Consider the following 21,543-nt stretch of genomic DNA (forward strand, 5'->3'; position numbering starts at 1 on the left):
TATCTCTTAAAGACGTGATATGGCAGGTTAATCTGCAAATTTATGCTTATATTTAGTATACAGCACCTTAATTTGTGTGTGTGTGTGTGTGTGTGTGTGTGTGTGTGTGTGTGTGTGTGTGTGTGTGTGTGTGTGTGTGTGTGTGTGTGTGTGTGTGTGTGTGTTGATGATTTTATTGCTGTAATATTTCTTTAACTAGTGAATGCCTGCGGAGGGAGATGTGGTCGTCCCTACACACAGCGACGAAACAAAGGCTGCAACTGATTCTTGCACATTTTATGTGAATTTCTCACATATGATTTGCATAAAATATCTTGAATTACGTAGCCTAGGGTAGGTTAAGTTAGGTTGGGCAAGCCCATGAAGGATCAGGCCCCCATACCACTCATTGACTTGAATGACCCGCACGCGTTTAGCGCTTCATTTTATTTTAATATTCATAAAAGCTATTGAGAAATTATTATTATTATCATCATGGGAAAGCGTTAAACCCGTAGAGGTTTATATATACAGCACTTTGGGGAAGAGAAGACATTATTTTTCGATTCAAGGAAGGGAAGGGACGGGTGTTTCAACCTGATTTAAGGCATTTCTTAATTTTTTTTTCAAAATTAGTTCATAAAATTTACAAGAATGTTCTTAATATGGTAAGTGTGTGTGAAGCTTGTTAAGTGTTGTGTTGTCTACCTCTGAGGTACCTGATGCTACCACACTGGTGGTAGTGTTGTCTACCTCTGAGGTACCTGATGCTACCACACTGGTGGTAGTGTTGTGTTGTCTGCCTCTGAGGTACCTGATGCTACCACACTGGTGGTAGTGTTGTCTACCTCTGAGGTACCTGATGCTACCACACTGGTGGTAGTGTTGTCTACCTCTGAGGTACCTGATGCTACCACACTGGTGGTAGTGTTGTCTACCTCTGAGGTACCTGATGCTACCACACTGGTGGTAGTGTTGTCTGCCTCTGAGGTACCTGATGCTACCACACTGGTGGTAGTGTTGTGTTGTCTACCTCTGAGGTACCTGATGCTACCACACTGGTGGTAGTGTTGTCTACCTCTGAGGTACCTGATGCTACCACACTGGTGGTAGTGTTGTCTGCCTCTGAGGTACCTGATGCTACCACACTGGTGGTAGTGTTGTCTGCCTCTGAGGTACCTGATGCTACCACACTGGTGGTAGTGTTGTGTTGTCTACCTCTGAGGTACCTGATGCTACCACACTGGTGGTAGTGTTGTCTGCCTCTGAGGTACCTGATGCTACCACACTGGTGGTAGTGTTGTCTGCCTCTGAGGTACCTGATGCTACCACACTGGTGGTAGTGTTGTGTTGTCTACCTCTGAGGTACCTGATGCTACCACACTGGTGGTAGTGTTGTCTACCTCTGAGGTACCTGATGCTACCACACTGGTGGTAGTGTTGTCTGCCTCTGAGGTACCTGATGCTACCACACTGGTGGTAGTGTTGTGTTGTCTGCCTCTGAGGTACCTGATGCTACCACACTGGTGGTAGTGTTGTCTGCCTCTGAGGTACCTGATGCTACCACACTGGTGGTAGTGTTGTGTTGTCTACCTCTGAGGTACCTGATGCTACCACACTGGTGGTAGTGTTGTCTACCTCTGAGGTACCTGATGCTACCACACTGGTGGTAGTGTTGTGTTGTCTGCCTCTGAGGTACCTGACGCTACCACACTGGTGGTAGTGTTGTCTACCTCTGAGGTACCTGATGCTACCACACTGGTGGTAGTGTTGTGTTGTCTGCCTCTGAGGTACCTGTTGCTACCACACTGGTAGTAGTGTTGTCTACCTCTGAGGTACCTGATGCTACCACACTGGTGGTAGTGTTGTGTTGTCTGCCTCTGAGGTACCTGATGCTACCACACTGGTGGTAGTGTTGTGTTGTCTGCCTCTGAGGTACCTGTTGCTACCACACTGGTGGTAGTGTTGTCTACCTCTGAGGTACCTGATGCTACCACACTGGTGGTAGTGTTGTGTTGTCTGCCTCTGAGGTACCTGATGCTACCACACTGGTGGTAGTGTTCTGTTGTCTACCTCTGAGGTACCTGAAGCTACCACACTGGTGGTAGTATTGTGTTGTCTACTTCTGAGGTACTTGATGCTACCACACTGGTGGTAGTGTTGTGTTGTCTGCCTCTGAGGTACCTGAAGCTACCACTCTGGTGGTAGTGTTGTGTTGTCTGCCTCTGAGGTACCTGTTGCTACCACACTGGTGGTAGTGTTGTGTTGTCTGCCTCTGAGGTACCCGAAGCTACCACTCTGGTGGTAGTTTTGTGTTGTCTACCTCTGAGGTACCTGATGCTACCACACTGGTGGTGGTACGAGAGTAGTATCTTCGGCTTGAATTCAGTACTTGTTTGGCTTGGAGCTTAATGGCGAGTGCTGGGGTGGAAGTATGGGAGGAATGGTGGGTGATGTGACAGGAAGTATGGGTGGTGTGACAGGAAGTGTGAATGATGTTGAAGTGTGGGTGGTGTAGGAGAAAGGGTGGGTGATGTGATAGGAAGTGTAGGTGATGTAGAAGTGTGGGTGATGTGGGATTAAGAGTAGTGGTGTGGGAGTCAAGGTGTGTGTGGGTAGTGTGGAAAAGTTAGTGGTATGGGAAGAAGTGTTTATTGTATCTTAGAAGGATGAAGTGCAGTTGTGGTGAGGGAAGAGAGGTTGATATGCTGATGTGACAAATATAAATTGATAAATATTGTCAGTGGTAAGAAGGAGCACATTGGTATTAAGATAGAACACTGAGTGAGCGTCCCATGGTAGTAGGTGATAAAGCAGCTAGTAAAGGGAGTTAGTGAGCCACTACCTGTATAAATGACCCCCATAAAGCACTCCATCAGTCAGTGATGCGCTGCTTAAACTATCGGTCAAAGACAGGCATTTGTCATTATTCATCGTGCATTTGGCACAGATAATCGTTCGGGTCCTGTGAAGCTAATGGTTTCTTAGGCTCGTCATTGTTTTTGATTTTAGCGTTAAGGTGGTGAGTAGGAGAGGTATTAGGAGACGCGTGGAGGACGAAAGTATATGGCATGAAGTGTTAATGCAGGCATATGGTATTGGGTGATGATGTAGCTAGCAACATTAGTGTAATTACTGTTGGAGTTCGGGCTATCTCGGCGGACCCCGCCAGGAATGTAACAGCCTGGCTCAGAGATTGGAAGGCAAGTTGGATGTGGGGGGTGAGGGAAGGATGGTAATGTACACGCTCACGCAACTGCGGATTGTAGTAGGTTAACAGAATGTTAAGATGGCCGACAAATAAGACTAAGTTGATGTAGATGAAATATGAGACCATGAGCAATATACCACGTTAACCTGAAAATAAATGGTTATCTGATCTAGTAATTGTTATGGGTAATATCCTTAGGGAATTATTCCTAAGGTATTCTATAACAGCACCCATTTTGTGAATTGAATTACGTATAAGAAAATTTATTAACCGATAAAAAATAACGTTATCAAACAAGTTAGCGAAAGGCAAGGGAAGAGAAGAGTGTTTTCTGAAAAGAATACAAGACGTGGATAATATAGGTAGACTATATATGAGTCGTTGCACGTTCCGAGAAAGTTATCCTTTATTGCATAAGTTCAGCCCCCTGTACCTGAGAGCATGTGGTATCAGTAGTGCAGTGTGTGGCATGAGTATTCAATTTAGTTAAATATTTGCTTAGAATATTTGAAGTGAGGTTAGGTTAGGTTAGGTAAGGTTCGTCAGGAAACAGGACAAATGTTTCCTGACGCGGGTCTTAGTCAGATGATGACCCGCCTTTGGAGATTTTGGTCATCTGACCGAGGCCTTCCGCTGGCTTACCGGTCCACCCCTTTAAAAATTATGGTCATTTATAACCATTGTTAAATGAAGTGAGGTGTTACAGATTCACAAGTTATTATATTTCTTCAGTAAAAATGGCAAATTAGGACAAACACAGCCCAAAACTATTTCTTTCACTAAGAAACATTATCTTTCAAGCCAAACCGAAGAGGCATACTCTTGTTATCTCAGAGAGACAACACTCCAGCCATTACACAACATACATCAGCCATGAAAGTTTAAAGCCGTTCAAGATTTTTTTTTAATTTTAATCAGGGGAAGCACTAAACTCTTAGGGATCATATGGCGACTGGGGAATATATATTCAAATTCACTCCAAAGAAGAGGAGTATAAGTCCTATTCCTGTGATGAAGAGCCGTCTCACCAGCATCAAGGCACCTCCTTGTGGAAGCATACTCCATTTATAATAAGTAAAAATAACGCTATAGCATCTCCAGATTAAAAGTGACACCACACATTCCATTAACAATACCAACCTCTTCCTGAGTACAATATATGGGTGTTGAAATTTTGAATCCTATCAGCTGAGGCTTTCTGTGGTGTGGAACGGTATTGTTCCAGACCATGGAGCTGAACTACTCTTCTTCAGACTGAGGAACTGACCACATACTATTTCTCCAAGGTTGATGGACTGATTACATCATCTTCATTTCACTACTACACTTTCTGCCTCTGTATTTGACTGAAGAAGCCTACTGGCTAAGCGTACCGTTGCAACAATACAGATACCGAAGTGTTGCACTTGTATCTTAATCATCTGAAAGTTCTATAAAAATGATCAAAGGGCACTTGCACTAAGTTGTTCTGTGAAGCTTTCCCTAATAACAGATCACCAGAGTGTTGAAAATTTGAAGTAGATCGGATAAGGCGTTCTGAAGTTATAAATGAAAGCCTTGGAGGAAGTTAATGAAAGACATGAATTCTATACCTAACAATATAACTGGGTCAGCGCCCCAGCAGCCCAGTCTCAGACCAGGCCTCTTGGTGGATCAGGGCCTGATTAAACAGGCTATTGCTGCTGGCCGCACGTACCCCAACGTACAAATCACAGCTAAGCTGGTCAGGGACTAATCTGTGGAAATTGTCAAGTTCACTCTTGACAGCCAGAAGTTAGTTGGTAATTCCATCTTGTGCACGAAGGGAGGGCGTTGAAAAGTCTGAACCATTCAGACTTATCGAGTTCTCTCTTTGTGTAGTCGCCCACCTATTTTGTATCGTCTGCTAAGTTTCTTGTTTTCAGAAGGAGTGATATCGGTGTGCAGGTTTGGGACCAGTATCTCTAGGATTTTCCAGGTGTAAATTATGATGAACCTTTCTCGCCTCTATTCCAAGGAATATAATTGCACTTAAAATGTTGGGCTTAAAATCTTGATAGTAGTTTACATGTTTTAATGTGTACGAACAGTGTAAGCTTTGTGTACGTTTTCAGTAATCTCGCCTTCCTTGAGGGGTTTCCGTCATTGTACAGCAATATACCAATCTGGAGAGAACGAGTATTATCACTGGCTCAGCATCACTAGTCTTGAAATATCTAGTTATCAAACCTATCATTTTCCTTGTAGTATAACAATAGCAACATTGTTGTTAGCCTTGAATGTGAAACCTTCTGACATCATTGCTTCCAGGTCTCGCACATAGGACTTTCGCCTTATTGAATGATTTGAGCTTGTCTTGTACTCCATTACAGTCTCTATTTCCTGCCTTCTTCCATAGCGAAGCAACTGTAACTTGTTCTTGTTAAACATTATATTGTTGACCGAGGCAGCTGGAACATTTAATTTTTGTTCTCTTAAAGTCTCGCTGTGTCTTCAGTGGCATAAACTTGTATAACAATATCATGTTTATGGACTCATTAAACTCCTTATTATTAAAATGCCATAAAACGTGTGGTTCAATATTTCTCCGTTTTCTTTTCGCAGTTGTGTTCTATTTAAAATTCTTTACAATCTTACAAGAAAAAATATTAAGTTTTTGTCTTTTTTAAGGCAGTCCACCTGGAGTCTACTGGGAAGTGTGTGTGCCTAGGGTCAGCGCCCGTGTGGCCCGGTCCCAGACCAGGCTTTCAGGTGGATGCCTTGATCAACCAGGCTGTTGATGCCAGCCATTTTTTTTTTTATATAAAATTGACAAGCTGGAACCAACACAGCCCAAATTCAGTACAACAAATGCTTTCGGTTAAGGTGCACTATCGCCTAAAATTTGAAGCCAACCAGACTAATCATTCTCTGGTTATGGCATAGAAATCAGTTCATTTAATATAATTGGCAGTTTAATATTTACTCTTCTCAGGGTGAAAGCCAACCTTTCTGTTCATAAAACCCACCAAAACTGAAAGTTTTAAACCTATCGGAATTGGCATTCTCTCCAAATTCACAGGTCAGCAAAATTTAACATGTTAAAAGTTGTTTCACTTACCGTGACATAATTTTGCATGTATTTGAGTTGCTAATTCCAAATATAACACCAGTTTTTCTGTCCGGTGATGTTACTTAAAGTAAAGGCATAAATATTATGTTATGACTTAAGCAGTGCAGAAAAAAAAGATATATTGACGTTACACTCATTGCCATTCAAAATTTTGGTCAATTTTACCACTAACAGGTTCCCGACTCCTTAAGTCTTTTTCCTTCAAAACTGCGCATGTTACTCTGTATTTTTGATGTGTGTGTGTGTGTGTGCGTGTGTGTGCGCGTGCGTGTGTGTGTGTATGTGTGTGTGTGCGTGCGTGTGCGTGCGTGTGTGTGCGTGTGTGTGCGTGTGTGTGTGTGTGCGTGCGTGTGCGTGCGTGTGCGTGCGTGTGTGTGCGTGTGTGTGCGTGCGTGTGCGTGCGTGTGCGTGTGTGTGTGTGTGTGTGTGTGTGTGTGTGTGTGTGTGTGTGTGTGTGTGTGTGTGTGTGTGTGTGCGCGTGCGTGCGCAACATCCAACAGTAGTCGACCATCATACTGACACTCCATTTACTTTGAGATCTCTTCATCTCCTTTATATCCTGGTGAAATCTTTCACCTTGCTCTTCACTCAAAACTCTACATTTTCCCGGAAAGTAGTCCAAATGCGCACCCAGGAAAGGTACTCAATTTCAAGGCCTCAGGCCTTGAAATTCTCCCTCATACCGTCCACAATCTCTATGTAGTTTGGGTCCTTGACGTTACCCAGCAGCTTTCTTTATGATGTCTCTGAAGGCACTCTATGCCTCTTTTTCAATAGCAAGCAAAGTTTTCAAGATTCTCGTTCTAAAGAAGTTGCCTTATATCTGGGCCGACAAATATGCTTTTGTTTTGAGCTCGCCATCCCACAATCATGGAAAAACTTGAAACCGTCTCAATCTCTTGGTAAAGGTTCATTAGGCCAAATTTTGTGTGTACATGCAAGAGGACTTTTTTTATTATTATTATTATTGCTCACACTGTCTACTACTACATTCCTTGTTTAATAACACTGTCTTGTACTACATTCTTGTACTACATCCGTGGTCATTGTTTCTGGGACTAGTGTAGACTCTTGGCTCTACTATCCCATTCACTCAAAAATGAGACAGCAAAACAGACTTTATAGGGAGTTCATGACTTGTCTTGGTCTCCAACTTTCATTCCAAAGTATACGTAGTAACCCTTTTTTTTAACAAAATGTATATTATTTCTCTTGCTTCTCAATGACAAATTTAGCACAAATATAACAGAAATTGTCCGAGCAGTTAATACAGTCTCGTACAGTCATTGTCACAACCACAGCTCTACCCTGAAACAAAACAAAAATACAAATACAATACGCGTTAGTACAGTGCAGAGACATGACGTCAAATGACATCTTTCAGCCTCCGCAGGTGCCCTGAATTCCTCCCTCTTCCTCACTTCTTTCCCCCTACCCACATTCATTCTGAGATCTGTTATATGACCAGGGATAGTGGCAAGATTACTTTGTAGGAGATTGGACAAAAACTGTACATCATAGGTAAATTTGAGAAATCTTTTAGAAATTTGTACGTCGAAATTGATAACAGGCAAAAATCTTGAGCAAGGAAATTGATATAGGCCTGTCCAACAGTTCCAAGTTTTTTAACGATTTCGGTAGAATTTCAGATTTGTACCTAGACAGTTTAAACTTTGAGGAATGTCATGGTGCTTGTGGAATGGATTGGCATAGTATTTTAAGTCTATCAGACTAAGCTTTCTTTAGGTATTCAATAGAAATATTATAACTGTTTAATAAAATTGGCAGATTAGGACTTATGTGGGCCAGTAACAACACAAACCTTGCTTTATGGTAAACACACCAGGACTAGAAGTCTGAAGCCAGTCAGAAGAGCCATTCCCCAATTATTGCAAAGATTCCAACGATTCCAAATACTTAAATAATTTGGCATACTGATAAATTTGCCTACACACACACACACATACACACACACACACACACACACACACACACACACACACATACACACACACACACACACATACACACACACACACACACACACACACACACACACACACACACACACACACACACACACACACACACACACACACACACACACACACACACAGTCTCTCTGACCATAATGGGTACTGTCCTATCAGTAAGATGCATCAGCCATTTTCTGAAGAGGCAGACTCTAATTTATTTAATATGATTCAACGGGAATAAAAATTTCACACTTAAAATTGGCAAGTGTGCAGCTAGACACTTCAGTTTCACTCTCCGCCATTGTTGAAGTAGGAGGCAGCTTTTTTTTTTTTTTTTTTTTTTTTTTTTTTGCAAGTTTGAAGTCATGCAGCAGAGGCTTTTGAAAGTTGTTGGACCCTGCTTTTGAAAGTTGTTGAACACCTGCAAGTCTTGAACATGTACTCATTGGAGCGGAGGAGAGAGAGGTACATGATAATATATACCTGGAAGGTACTCGAGGGCTTGGTCCCAAATCTGCACACTGCCATAACAACATACTGGAGTGAGAGATATGGGAGGAAGTGTAAAATAAACCCAGTGAGGAGCAGGGGTGCGGTGGGGACAATAAGGGAACACTGTATCAACATCCGGGGTTCCAAACTTTTCAACATCTTATCAGAAGATAGAAACTGCTGGAACAAGTGTAGAAGCCTTCAAGAGGAAACTAGACAAGTATCTTCACCAGGTGCCAGATCAACCAGGCTGTGATGGATATATGGGGCAGCGGGCCTCCAGCAGCAACAGCCTGGTTGACGAGGCAAACACCAGACGAGCCTGGCCCATGGCCGGGCTCAGAGAGTAGATATACTCTCGAAATTCTTCAAAGGTATATCAAAGGTTTTATAACTTTGGTCAAAGGGAACGTGAACATGCCAGTAGTTGCATGTATTTTTGCCCTAATTAGCGTACACTTAAGTGAAAATTTAAAGCCGATCTGTTGAGGCCTTCTCGTGTAATGACCGAAATAATAGCGAGAAGTTGGAGGAAGAAAAACTGGAAACCACTAGTGTTACACAGAAGAGGAAGAGAAGGATGTATGGGACTAGGAAGTTAACATAGAGGTAGAGAAGGATGTGTGGGACTAGGAAGTTAACATAGGAGAGATAGAGAAGGATGTACAGAACTAGGAAGCTAACATAGGGGAGATAGAGAAGGATGTACAGAACTAGGAAGTTAATATAGGAGAGGTAGAGAAGGATGTACAGAACTAGGAAGCTAACATAGGGGAGATAGAGAAGGATGTACAGAACTAGGAAGCTAACATAGGGGAGATAGAGAAGGATGTATAGAACTAGGAAGTTAATATAGGAGAGGTAGAGAAGGAAGTATGGGACTAGGAAGTTAACATAGGAGAAATAGAGAAGGATGTGTGGAACTAGGAAGTTAACACAGGAGAGGTAGAGAAGGATGTATGGAACTAGGAAGTTAACATAGGAGAGGTAGAGAAGAATGTATGGGACTAGGAAGTTAACATAGGAGAGGTAGAGAAGGAAGTATGGGACTAGGAAGTTAACATAGGAGAGGTAGAGAAGAATGTATGGGACTAGGAAGTTAACATAGGAGAGGTAGAGAAGGATGTATGGGACTAGGAAGTTAACATAGAGGTAGAGAAGGATGTATGGGACTAGGAAGTTAACATAGGAGAGATATAGAAGGATGTACAGAACTAGGAAGCTAACATAGGGGAGATAGAGAAGGATGTATAGAACTAGGAAGTTAATATAGGAGAGGTAGAGAAGGAAGTATGGGACTAGGAAGTTAACATAGGAGAAATAGAGAAGGATGTGTGGAACTAGGAAGTTAACACAGGAGAGGTAGAGAAGGATGTATGGAACTAGGAAGTTAACAAAGGAGAGGTAGAGATGGAAGTATGGGACTAGGAAGTTAACATAGGAGAGGTAGAGAAGGAAGTATGGGACTAGGAAGTTAACATAGGAGAGGTAGAGAAGAATGTATGGGACTAGGAAGTTAACATAGGAGAGGTAGAGAAGGATGTATGGGACTAGGAAGTTAACATAGAGGTAGAGAAGGATGTATGGGACTAGGAAGTTAACATAGGAGAGGTATAGAAGGATGCATGGGACTAGGTAGTTAACATAGGAGAGGTATAGAAGGATGTATGGGACTAGGAAGTTAACATAGAGGTAGAGAAGGATGTATGGGACTAGGAAGTCAACATAGGAGAGGTACAGAATGATGTATGGGACTAGGAAGTCAACATAGAAGAGGTAGAGAAGGATGTATGGGATTAGGAAGTCAACATAGGAGAGGTACAGAAGAATGTATGGGACTAGGAAGTCAACACAGGAAAGAGAAGGATGTATGGGACTAGGAAGTCAACATAGGAAAGGAAGAGAAGGATGTATGGGACTAGGAAGTCAACATAGGAGAGGAAGAGAAGGATGTATGGGACTAGGAAGTCAACATAGGAGAGGTACAGAAGAATGTATGGGACTAGGAAGTCAGCATAGGAGAGGAAGAGAAGGATGTATGGGACTAGGAAGTCAACATAGGAGAGGAAGAGAAGGATGTATGGGACTAGGAAGTCAACATAGGAGAGGTACAGAAGGATGTATGGGACTAGGAAGTCAACATAGGAGAGGAAGAGAAGGATGTATGGGCCTAGGAAGTCAACATAGGAGAGGTACAGAAGGATGTATGAGGCTAGGAAGTCAACATAGGAGAGGTGCAGAAGGATGTATAGGACTAGGAAGTCAACATAGGAGAGTTACAGAAGGATGTATGGGACTAGGAAGTCAACATAGGAGAGGTTGAGAAGGATGTATGGGACTAGGAAGTCAACATAGGAGAGGCAGAGAAGGATGTATGGGACTAGGAAGTCAACATAGGAAAGGTACAGAAGGATGTATGGGACTAGGAAGTCAACATAGGAGAGGTAGAGAAGGATGTATGAGACTAGGAAGTCAACATAGGAGAGGCAGAGAAGGATGTATGGGACTAGGAAGTCAACATAGGAAAGGTACAGAAGGATGTATGGGACTAGGAAGTCAACATAGGAGAGGTAGAGAAGGATGTATGAGACTAGGAAGTCAACATAGGAGAGGTAGAGAAGGATGTATGGGACTAGGAAGTCAACACAGGAGAGGAAGATAAAGTTCAAGCACTTTGAGGTATAATATGAGGTGTATGGAGTGTGAAGGTAGTTGACCAGTGTAGGGAAGAGAAGAGGATTTTTCCGTACCCTTCATTTGATCACGTTGGTGAGCAGAACACTGGTTGTGATTAATTTTTAACATATTTCTTCAGTGCAGCTTCAACTTATCCCCCATACAACATAAAACTTTTATCATGATATGAAGCTTGATATTATTTACAAATAAGACGAAATAGAAAAGTTATTTCAATTGATCATTGTTTTAGTAACTGACAAGTAACAATGCTGCCTTAACCAGAAAAGTTTTATTATGATGGACTGATTAAAAAAATAGTAAATGTAACATGCGTGCGCTTTAATTACTACTGAGTTATCAACTGCTCGACACTGACCATATCATTGTTGATGCTTAAAAATGACTTTCAACCAATTGTGAATATGTACTGCCGCTCACCGGATTTATTTTGTTTGTATTATAATTAGGTTTGTACTGTGCCGATAAATTAGTTACGATAGCCACAGTTGGTAATGAGAGTATTATCAAGTGTTAATTTAAAAAAAAAATGGTAGTGGTGGCAGCTTAATATTTTTAGTGTTAGCCAGTTTTTGTTAAAATTGGTGGTTAATTAACCCCAGGTTTCTAGTAGAGATTTACGATACTTGTTTTATACTTATAGTCTGTGTGTATTTTGATCATGATATTTGTTTCAGGGACCGAACGATGTTGTGGTAACGCCGCCCAAGAGTGAACTGCGTGGATCCTACCTAGTGTGGGCGTGGTTGTGGTGATGGCTGGGGCTGACAGCGGTGGGTTGGGCGGTGGCGGGCGGTCCCTGGGCGGCGGCGGCGGCCCCGGGGACGGGGGTGGTGTCAGAACCCCACCCACCACGCCCAAGAAGGTCGGCGGCAAGATGCTGGCGGTCAAGATTCTGATGTTGGACGACACTTACACACTCTTTCAAATACAGGTCAGTTTCACTCAACCTATCAACTGCGTGTCCAAGTTAGTTTACTCACGATCCTATGAATGTTCTGTGTATCTGACGAACTGGCCTGGAAACAAACTTAATTTGCATATTATATGTCTGCGCATCAGACTTAGGTCCTTGAGCAAATTGCTGATCTTCGAGGCCGAAATAGGTATGCGAATTTTATTGTCCCCGAGTTGAGTTCGTTTGTGTCATTGATTAGTTTGTGTGTTACACGAGTGTGTGTGAGGGGGGGTTTCCGCACATCTTTTAATGGCACTGACAGTGGTTGATGGTCTCATGGCATCAGCTTCTGGAGTTAAGACGTTTCCTTTTATTTGTCTAAAGCCCCTGGTTGTCTTAACTCCCTAGTTGTTTATAGCCCCTGGTTGTCTATAGCCCCTGGTTGTCTGAAGCCTCTGGTTGTCTAAAGTCCTTGGTTGTCTATAGCTCCTGGTTGTCTAAAACCCCTGGTTGTCTATAGCCCCTGGTTTAAAGCCCCTGGTTGTCTGTAGCCCCTGGTTGTCTATATCCCCTGGTTGTCTATAGCCCATGGTTGTCTAAAACCCCTGGTTATCTATAGCCCCTGGTTGTCTATAGCCCCTGGTCTATAACCCCTGGTTGTCTAAAACCCCTGGTTGTCTACAGCCCCTGATTTTCTAAAACCCCTGGTTGTCTATAGACCCTAGTTGTCTAAACCCCCTGGTTGTCTATAGCCCCTGGTTGTCTAAAACCCCTGTTTGTCTAAAACCTCTGGTTGTCTATAGCCCCTGGTTGTCTAAAACCCCTGGTTGTCTATAGTCCCTGGTTGTCTGTAGCCCCTGGTTGTCTATAGCCCCTGGTCTATAGCCCCTGGTTGTCTAAAACCCCTGGTTGTCTATAGCCCCTGGTTGTCTAAAACCCCTGGTTGTCTATAGACCCTAGTTGTCTAAAACCCCTGGTTGTCTATAGCCCCTGGTTGTCTAAAACCCCTGTTTGTCTAAAACCCCTGGTTGTCTAAGGCCCCTGGTTGTATATAGCCCCTGGTTGTCTATAGCCCCTGGTTGTCTAAAGTCCCTGGTTGTCTATAGCCCCTGGTTTAAAGCCCCTGGTTGTCTAAAACCCCTGGTTATCTGTAGCCCCTGGTTGTCTATAGCCCCTGGTTGTCTAAAGCCCCTGGTTGCCTAAAACCCCTTGTTGTCTATAGCCTCTTTTTGTTTATAGCCCCTGGTTGTCTATAGCCCCTGGTCTATAACCCCTGGTTGTCTAAAACCCCTGGTTGTCTATAGCCCCTGGTTGTCTAAAACCCCTGGTTGTCTATAGACCCCAGTTGTCTAAAACCATTGTTTGTCTAAAACCTCTGGTTGTCTATAGCCCCTGGTTGTCTATAGCCTCTGGTTGTCTAAAACCCCTGGTTGTCTAAAACCCCTGGTTGTCTAAAACCACTGGTTGTCTATAGCCCCTGGTTGTCTAAAACCCCTGGTTGTCTAAAACCCCTGGTTGTCTATAGCCCCTGGTTGTCTATAGCCCCTGGTTGCCTAAAACCCCTGGTTGTCTAAAACCCCTGGTTGTCTAAAACCCCTGGTTGTCTATAGCCCCTTGTTGTCTAAACCCCCTAGTTGTCTAAAACCCCTGGTTGTCTAAAACCCCTGGTTGTCTAAAACCACTGGTTGTCTATAGCCCCTGGTTGTCTAAAACCCCTGGTTGTCTAAAACCCCTGGATGTCTATAGCCCCTGGTTGTCTATAGCCCCTGGTTGCCTAAAACCCCTGGTTGTCTAAAACCCCTGGTTGTCTATAGCCCCTGGTTGTCTATAGCCCCTGGTTGTCTAAAACCCCTGGTTGTCTAAAACCCCTGGTTGTCTATAGCCCCTGGTTGTCTATAGCCCCTGGTTGCCTAAAACCCCTGGATGTCTAAAACCCCTGGTTGTCTATAGTCTCTGGTTGTCTAAAACCCCTGGTTGTCTATAGCCTCTGGTTGTCTAAAGCTCCTGGTTGTCTAAAGCCCCTGGTTGTCTAAAGCCCCTGGTTATCTAAAGCCCCTGGTTGTCTAATGCCCCTGGTAGTCTAAAGCCCCTGGTTGTCTAAAGCCCCTGGTTGTCTAAAGCCCCTGGTTGTCTAAAGCCCCTGGTTATCTAAAGCCCCTGGTTGTCTAAAGCCCCTGGTTGTCTAAAGCCCCTGGTTGTCTAAAGCCCCTGGTTGTCTAAAGCCCCTGGTTGTCTAAAGCCCCTGGTTATCTAAAGCCCCTGGTTGTCTAAAGCCCCTGGTTGTCTAAAGCCCCTGGTTGTCTAAAGCCCCTGGTTGTCTAAAGCCCCTGGTTGTCTAAAGCCCCTGGTTGTCTAAAGCCCCTGGTTGTCTAAAGCCCCTGGTTATCTAAAGCCCCTGGTTATCTAAAGCCCCTGGTTGTCTAAAGCCCCTGGTTGTCTAAAGCCCCTGGTTGTCTAAAGCCCCTGGTTGTCTAAAGCCCCTGGTTATCTAAAGCCCCTGGTTGTCTAAAGCCCCTGGTTGTCTAAAGCCCCTGGTTGTCTAAAGCCCCTGGTTATCTAAAGCCCCTGGTTGTCTAATGCCCCTGGTAGTCTAAAGCCCCTGGTTGTCTAAAGCCCCTGGTTGTCTAAAGCCCCTGGTTGTCTAAAGCCCCTGGTTATCTAAAGCCCCTGGTTGTCTAAAGCCCCTGGTTGTCTAAAGCCCCTGGTTATCTAAAGCCCCTGGTTGTCTAAAGCCCCTGGTTGTCTAAAGCCCCTGGTTGTCTAAAGCCCCTGGTTATCTAAAGCCCCTGGTTGTCTAAAGCCCCTGGTTGTCTAAAGCCCCTGGTTGTCTAAAGCCCCTGGTTATCTAAAGCCCCTGGTTGTCTAAAGCCCCTGGTTGTCTAAAGCCCCTGGTTCTCTAAAGCCCCTGGTTGTCTAAAGCCCCTGGTTATCTAAAGCCCCTGGTTATCTAAAGCCCCTGGTTGTCTAAAGCCCCTGGTTGTCTAAAGCCCCTGGTTGTCTAAAGCCCCTGGTTGTCTAAAGCCCCTGGTTGTCTAAAGCCCCTGGTTGTCTGAAGCCCCTGGTTGTCTGAAGCCCCTGGTTGTCTGAAGCCCCTGGTTGTCTGAAGCCCCTGGTTGTCTGAAGCCCCTGGTTGTCTGAAGCCCCTGGTTGTCTAAAGCCCCTGGTTGTCTGAAGCCCCTGGTTGTCTGAAGCCCCTGGTTGTCTGAAGCCCCTGGTTGTCTAAAGCCCCTGGTTGTCTGAAGCCCCTGGTTGTCTGAAGCCCCTGGTTGTCTAAAGCCCCTGGTTGTCTGAAGCCCCTGGTTGTCTGAAGCCCCTGGTTGTCTGAAGCCCCTGGTTGTCTAAAGCCCCTGGTTGTCTGAAGCCCCTGGTTGTCTAAAGCCCCTGGTTGTCTGAAGCCCCTGGTTGTCTAAAGCCCCTGGTTGTCTGAAGCCCCTGGTTGTCTAAAGCCCCTGGTTGTCTAAAGCCCCTGGTTATCTAAAGCCCCTGGTTGTCTAAAGCCCCTGGTTGTCTAAAGCCCCTGGTTGTCTGAAGCCCCTGGTTGTCTGAAGCCCCTGGTTGTCTGAAGCCCCTGGTTGTCTAAAGCCCCTGGTTGTCTGAAGCCCCTGGTTGTCTGAAGCCCCTGGTTGTCTGAAGCCCCTGGTTGTCTGAAGCCCCTGGTTGTCTGAAGCCCCTGGTTGTCTAAAGCCCCTGGTTGTCTAAAGCCCCTGGTTGTCTGAAGCCCCTGGTTGTCTGAAGCCCCTGGTTGTCTGAAGCCCCTGGTTGTCTAAAGCCCCTGGTTGTCTGAAGCCCCTGGTTGTCTAAAGCCCCTGGTTGTCTAAAGCCCCTGGTTGTCTGAAGCCCCTGGTTGTCTGAAGCCCCTGGTTGTCTGAAGCCCCTGGTTGTCTAAAGCCCCTGGTTGTCTGAAGCCCCTGGTTGTCTAAAGCCCCTGGTTGTCTGAAGCCCCTGGTTGTCTAAAGCCCCTGGTTGTCTGAAGCCCCTGGTTGTCTAAAGCCCCTGGTTGTCTGAAGCCCCTGGTTGTCTGAAGCCCCTGGTTGTCTGAAGCCCCTGGTTGTCTAAAGCCCCTGGTTGTCTAAAGCCCCTGGTTGTCTAAAGCCCCTGGTTGTCTAAAGCCCCTGGTTGTCTGAAGCCCCTGGTTGTCTGAAGCCCCTGGTTGTCTGAAGCCCCTGGTTGTCTAAAGCCCCTGGTTGTCTGAAGCCCCTGGTTGTCTAAAGCCCCTGGTTGTCTGAAGCCCCTGGTTGTCTAAAGCCCCTGGTTGTCTGAAGCCCCTGGTTGTCTAAAGCCCCTGGTTGTCTAAAGCCCCTGGTTATCTAAAGCCCCTGGTTGTCTAAAGCCCCTGGTTGTCTAAAGCCCCTGGTTGTCTGAAGCCCCTGGTTGTCTGAAGCCCCTGGTTGTCTGAAGCCCCTGGTTGTCTGAAGCCCCTGGTTGTCTAAAGCCCCTGGTTGTCTGAAGCCCCTGGTTGTCTAAAGCCCCTGGTTGTCTGAAGCCCCTGGTTGTCTAAAGCCCCTGGTTGTCTGAAGCCCCTGGTTGTCTAAAGCCCCTGGTTGTCTAAAGCCCCTGGTTGTCTGAAGCCCCTGGTTGTCTGAAGCCCCTGGTTGTCTGAAGCCCCTGGTTGTCTAAAGCCCCTGGTTGTCTAAAGCCCCTGGTTGTCTAAAGCCCCTGGTTGTCTGAAGCCCCTGGTTGTCTGAAGCCCCTGGTTGTCTGAAGCCCCTGGTTGTCTGAAGCCCCTGGTTGTCTGAAGCCCCTGGTTGTCTAAAGCCCCTGGTTGTCTGAAGCCCCTGGTTGTCTAAAGCCCCTGGTTGTCTGAAGCCCCTGGTTGTCTGAAGCCCCTGGTTGTCTGAAGCCCCTGGTTGTCTAAAGCCCCTGGTTGTCTAAAGCCCCTGGTTGTCTAAAGCCCCTGGTTGTCTAAAGCTCCTGGTTGTCTGAAGCCCCTGGTTGTCTGAAGCCCCTGGTTGTCTGAAGCCCCTGGTTGTCTGAAGCCCCTGGTTGTCTAAAGCCCCTGGTTGTCTAAAGCCCCTGGTTGTCTGAAGCCCCTGGTTGTCTGAAGCCCCTGGTTGTCTGAAGCCCCTGGTTGTCTGAAGCCACTGGTTGTCTAAAGCCCCTGGTTGTCTAAAGCCCCTGGTTGTCTGAAGCCCCTGGTTGTCTGAAGCCCCTGGTTGTCTGAAGCCCCTGGTTGTCTAAAGCCCCTGGTTGTCTGAAGCCCCTGGTTGTCTAAAGCCCCTGGTTGTCTGAAGCCCCTGGTTGTCTGAAGCCCCTGGTTGTCTAAAGCCCCTGGTTGTCTAAAGCCCCTGGTTGTCTGAAGCCCCTGGTTGTCTGAAGCCCCTGGTTGTCTGAAGCCCCTGGTTGTCTAAAGCCCCTGGTTGTCTAAAGCCCCTGGTTGTCTAAAGCCCCTGGTTGTCTGAAGCCCCTGGTTGTCTGAAGCCCCTGGTTGTCTAAAGCCCCTGGTTGTCTGAAGCCCCTGGTTGTCTGAAGCCCCTGGTTGTCTAAAGCCCCTGGTTGTCTAAAGCCCCAGGTTGTCTAAAGCCCCTGGTTGTCTAAAGCCCCTGGTTGTCTGAAGCCCCTGGTTGTCTGAAGCCCCTGGTTGTCTGAAGCCCCTGGTTGTCTGAAGCCCCTGGTTGTCTAAAGCCCCTGGTTGTCTAAAGCCCCTGGTTGTCTGAAGCCCCTGGTTGTCTAAAGCCCCTGGTTGTCTAAAGCCCCTGGTTGTCTAAAGCCCCTGGTTGTCTAAAGCCCCTGGTTGTCTAAAGCCCCTGGTTGTCTAAAGCCCCTGGTTGGAGAAACTTGGCAGTAAATGTACATGTACTACACACATCTTTAATCTGAAAACAGTTACTTTGCCCATATAGAATATTTTTTTTTAAATAAGTCATTTTTACAATATTTTTTTTTAAATTTTGCTGCCGAGGAGGCTACTAGCAGGTACTTCACTCTGCTACCAGCATTGTACTTCACTCTGCTACCAGCATTGTACTTCACTCTGCTACCAGCATTGTACTTTACTCTGCTACCGGCATTGTACTTCACTCTGCTACCAGCATTGTACTTCACTCTGCTACCAGCATTGTACTTCACTCTGCTACCGGCATTTTACTTCACTCTGCTACCAGCATTGTACTTCACTCTGCTACCAGCATTGTACTTCACTCTGCTACCAGCATTGTACTTCACTCTGCTACCAGCATTGTACTTCACTCTGCTACCAGCATTGTACTTCACTCTGCTACCAGCATTGTACTTCACTCTGCTACCGGCATTGTACTTCACTCTGCTACCAGCATTGTACTTCACTCTGCTACCGGCATTGTACTTCACTCTGCTACCGGCATTGTACTTCACTCTGCTACCAGCATTGTACTTCACTCTGCTACCAGCATTGTACTTCACTCTGCTACCGGCATTGTACTTCACTCTGCTACCAGCATTGTACTTCACTCTGCTACCAGCATTGTACTTCACTCTGCTACCAGCATTGTACTTCACTCTGCTACCAGCATTGTACTTCACTCTGCTACCAGCATTGTACTTCACTCTGCTACCAGCATTGTACTTCACTCTGCTACCAGCATTGTACTTCACTCTGCTACCAGCATTGTACTTCACTCTGCTACCAGGATTGTACTTCACTCTACCAGCATTGTACTTCACTCTGCTACCAGCATTGTACTTCACTCTGCTACCAGCATTGTACTTCACTCTGGTACCAGCATTGTACTTCACTCTGCTACCAGCATTGTACTTCACTCTGCTACCGGCATTGTACTTCACTCTGCTACCGGCATTGTACTTCACTCTGCTACCGGCATTGTACTTCACTCTGCTACCGGCATTGTACTTCACTCTGCTACCGGCATTGTACTTCACTCTGCTACCAGCATTGTACTTCACTCTGCTACCGGCATTGTACTTCACTCTGCTACCAGCATTGTACTTCACTCTGCTACCGGCATTGTACTTCACTCTGCTACCGGCATTGTACTTCACTCTGCTACCAGCACTGTACTTCACTCTGCTACCAGCATTGTACTTCACTCTGCTACCAGCATTGTACTTCACTCTGCTACCAGCATTGTACTTCACTCTGCTACCAGCATTGTACTTCACTCTGCTACCAGCATTGTACTTCACTCTGCTACCAGCATTGTACTTCACTCTGCTACCAGCATTGTACTTCACTCTGCTACCAGCATTGTACTTTACTCTGCAACCAGCATTGTACTTCACTCTGCTACCAGCATTGTACTTCACTCTGCTACCAGCATTGTACTTCACTCTGCTACCAGCATTGTACTTCACTCTGCTACCAGCATTGTACTTCACTCTGCTACCGGCATTGTACTTCACTCTGCTACCAGCATTGTACTTCACTCTGCTACCAGCATTGTACTTCACTCTGCTACCAGCATTGTACTTCACTCTGCTACCGGCATTGTACTTCACTCTGCTACCAGCATTGTACTTCACTCTGCTACCAGCATTGTACTTCACTCTGCTACCGGCATTGTACTTCACTCTGCTACCAGCATTGTACTTCACTCTGCTACCGGCATTGTACTTCACTCTGCTACCAGCATTGTACTTCACTCTGCTACCAGCATTGTACTTCACTCTGCTACCAGCATTGTACTTCACTCTGCTACCAGCATTGTACTTCACTCTGCTACCAGCATTGTACTTCACTCTGCTACCAGCATTGTACTTCACTCTGCTACCAGCATTGTACTTCACTCTGCTACCGGTAGAGTGCTTCAACCTGCTACCGGTAGAGTGCTTCAACCTGCTACCGGCAGAGTGCTTCAACCTGCTACCGGCAGTGTGCTTCAACCTGCTACCGGCAGAGTGCTTCAACCTGCTACCGGCAGAGTGCTTCAACCTGCTACCGGCATTGTACTTCACTCTGCTACCGGTAGAGTGCTTCAACCTGCTACCGGCAGAGTGATTCAACCTGCTACCGGCAGTGTGCTTCAACCTGCTACCGGTAGAGTGCTTCAACCTGCTACCGGCAGAGTGCTACAACCTGCTACCAGCAGCGTGCTTCAACCTGCTACCGGCAGAGTGCTTCAACCTGCTACCAGCAGTGTGCTTCAACCTGCTACCAGCAGTGTGCTTCAACCTGCTACCGGCAGTGTACTTCACTCTGCTACCGGCATTGTACTTCACTCTGCTACCGGCAGTGTGCTTCAACCTGCTACCGGCAGTGTGCTTCAACCTGCTACCGGCAGAGTGCTTCAACCTGCTACCGGCAGAGTGCTTCAACCTGCTACCGGCAGAGTGCTTCAACCTGCTACCGGCAGAGTGCTTCAACCTGCTACCGGCAGAGTGCTTCAACCTGCTACCGGCAGTGTGCTTCAACCTGCTACCGGCAGAGTGATTCAACCTGCTACCGGCAGTGCTTCAACCTGCTACCGGCAGAGTGCTTCAACCTGCTACCGGCAGAGTGCTTCAACCTGCTACCGGCAGAGTGCTTCAACCTGCTACCGGCAGAGTGCTTCAACCTGCTACCGGCAGAGTGCTTCAACCTGCTACCGGCATTGTACTTCACTCTGCTACCGGCACAGTGCTTCACTCTGCTACCGGCAGAGTGCTTCAACCTGCTACCGGCATTGTACTTCACTCTGCTACCGGCAGAGTGCTTCAACCTGCTACCGGCAGTGTGCTTCAACCTAATACCGGCAGAGTGCTTCAACCTGCTACCGGCAGAGCGCTTCACTCTGCTACCGGCAGAGTGCTTCAATCTGCTACCGGCATTGTACTTCACTCTGCTACCGGCAGAGTGCTTCAACCTGCTACCGGCATTGTACTTCACTCTGCTACCGGCAGAGTGCTTCAACCTGCTACCGGCAGAGTGCTTCAACCTGCTACCGGCAGAGTGCTTCAACCTGCTACCAGCAGAGTGCTTCAACCTGCTACCAGCAGATACAAAGAATATTAAAGACTCAGACACAAGTGCAACAGCTGGGTATCTTTATTATAGACGTTTCACAATCCAGTGGCTTTATCAGTACAAATTCAAGGACATAATAGGAAGACAGTAGAACTGTATACAAAGCATGAGGTTATCAGTCCCTCTGCCTTGGAGTTGGTGAAGAGCACTGTATTGGTGAAGAGTCATGGTGCTCTTCACCAACTCCAAGGCAGAGGGAGTGATTATCCCATGTTCTGTATATAGTTTTTGTATATATTATATCCTTGTATTTATTTTTATAAA

General features: G+C 46.0%; 1 protein-coding gene across 5 annotated transcripts in view; it reads left to right on the forward strand.

Annotated features, from left to right (window-relative positions):
* Window positions 1-12,123: 12,123 nt before the first annotated feature.
* Window positions 12,124-21,543, forward strand: part of Cdep (Chondrocyte-derived ezrin-like domain containing protein) — a 628,747-nt gene continuing 619,327 nt past the window's right edge. For all 5 annotated transcript variants that reach the window (XM_070086348.1, XM_070086350.1, XM_070086352.1 and 2 more), the window contains exon 1: window positions 12,124-12,380. In XM_070086348.1, coding sequence (XP_069942449.1) covers window positions 12,201-12,380 — 180 coding nt within the window. In that variant the 5' untranslated portion in view covers window positions 12,124-12,200. The remainder of the gene's footprint in view (window positions 12,381-21,543) is intronic.

This window comes from Cherax quadricarinatus, chromosome 18 (genome assembly GCF_038502225.1).
Source record: "Cherax quadricarinatus isolate ZL_2023a chromosome 18, ASM3850222v1, whole genome shotgun sequence".
In the NCBI taxonomy this organism is placed as follows: Eukaryota; Metazoa; Arthropoda; class Malacostraca; order Decapoda; family Parastacidae; genus Cherax; species Cherax quadricarinatus.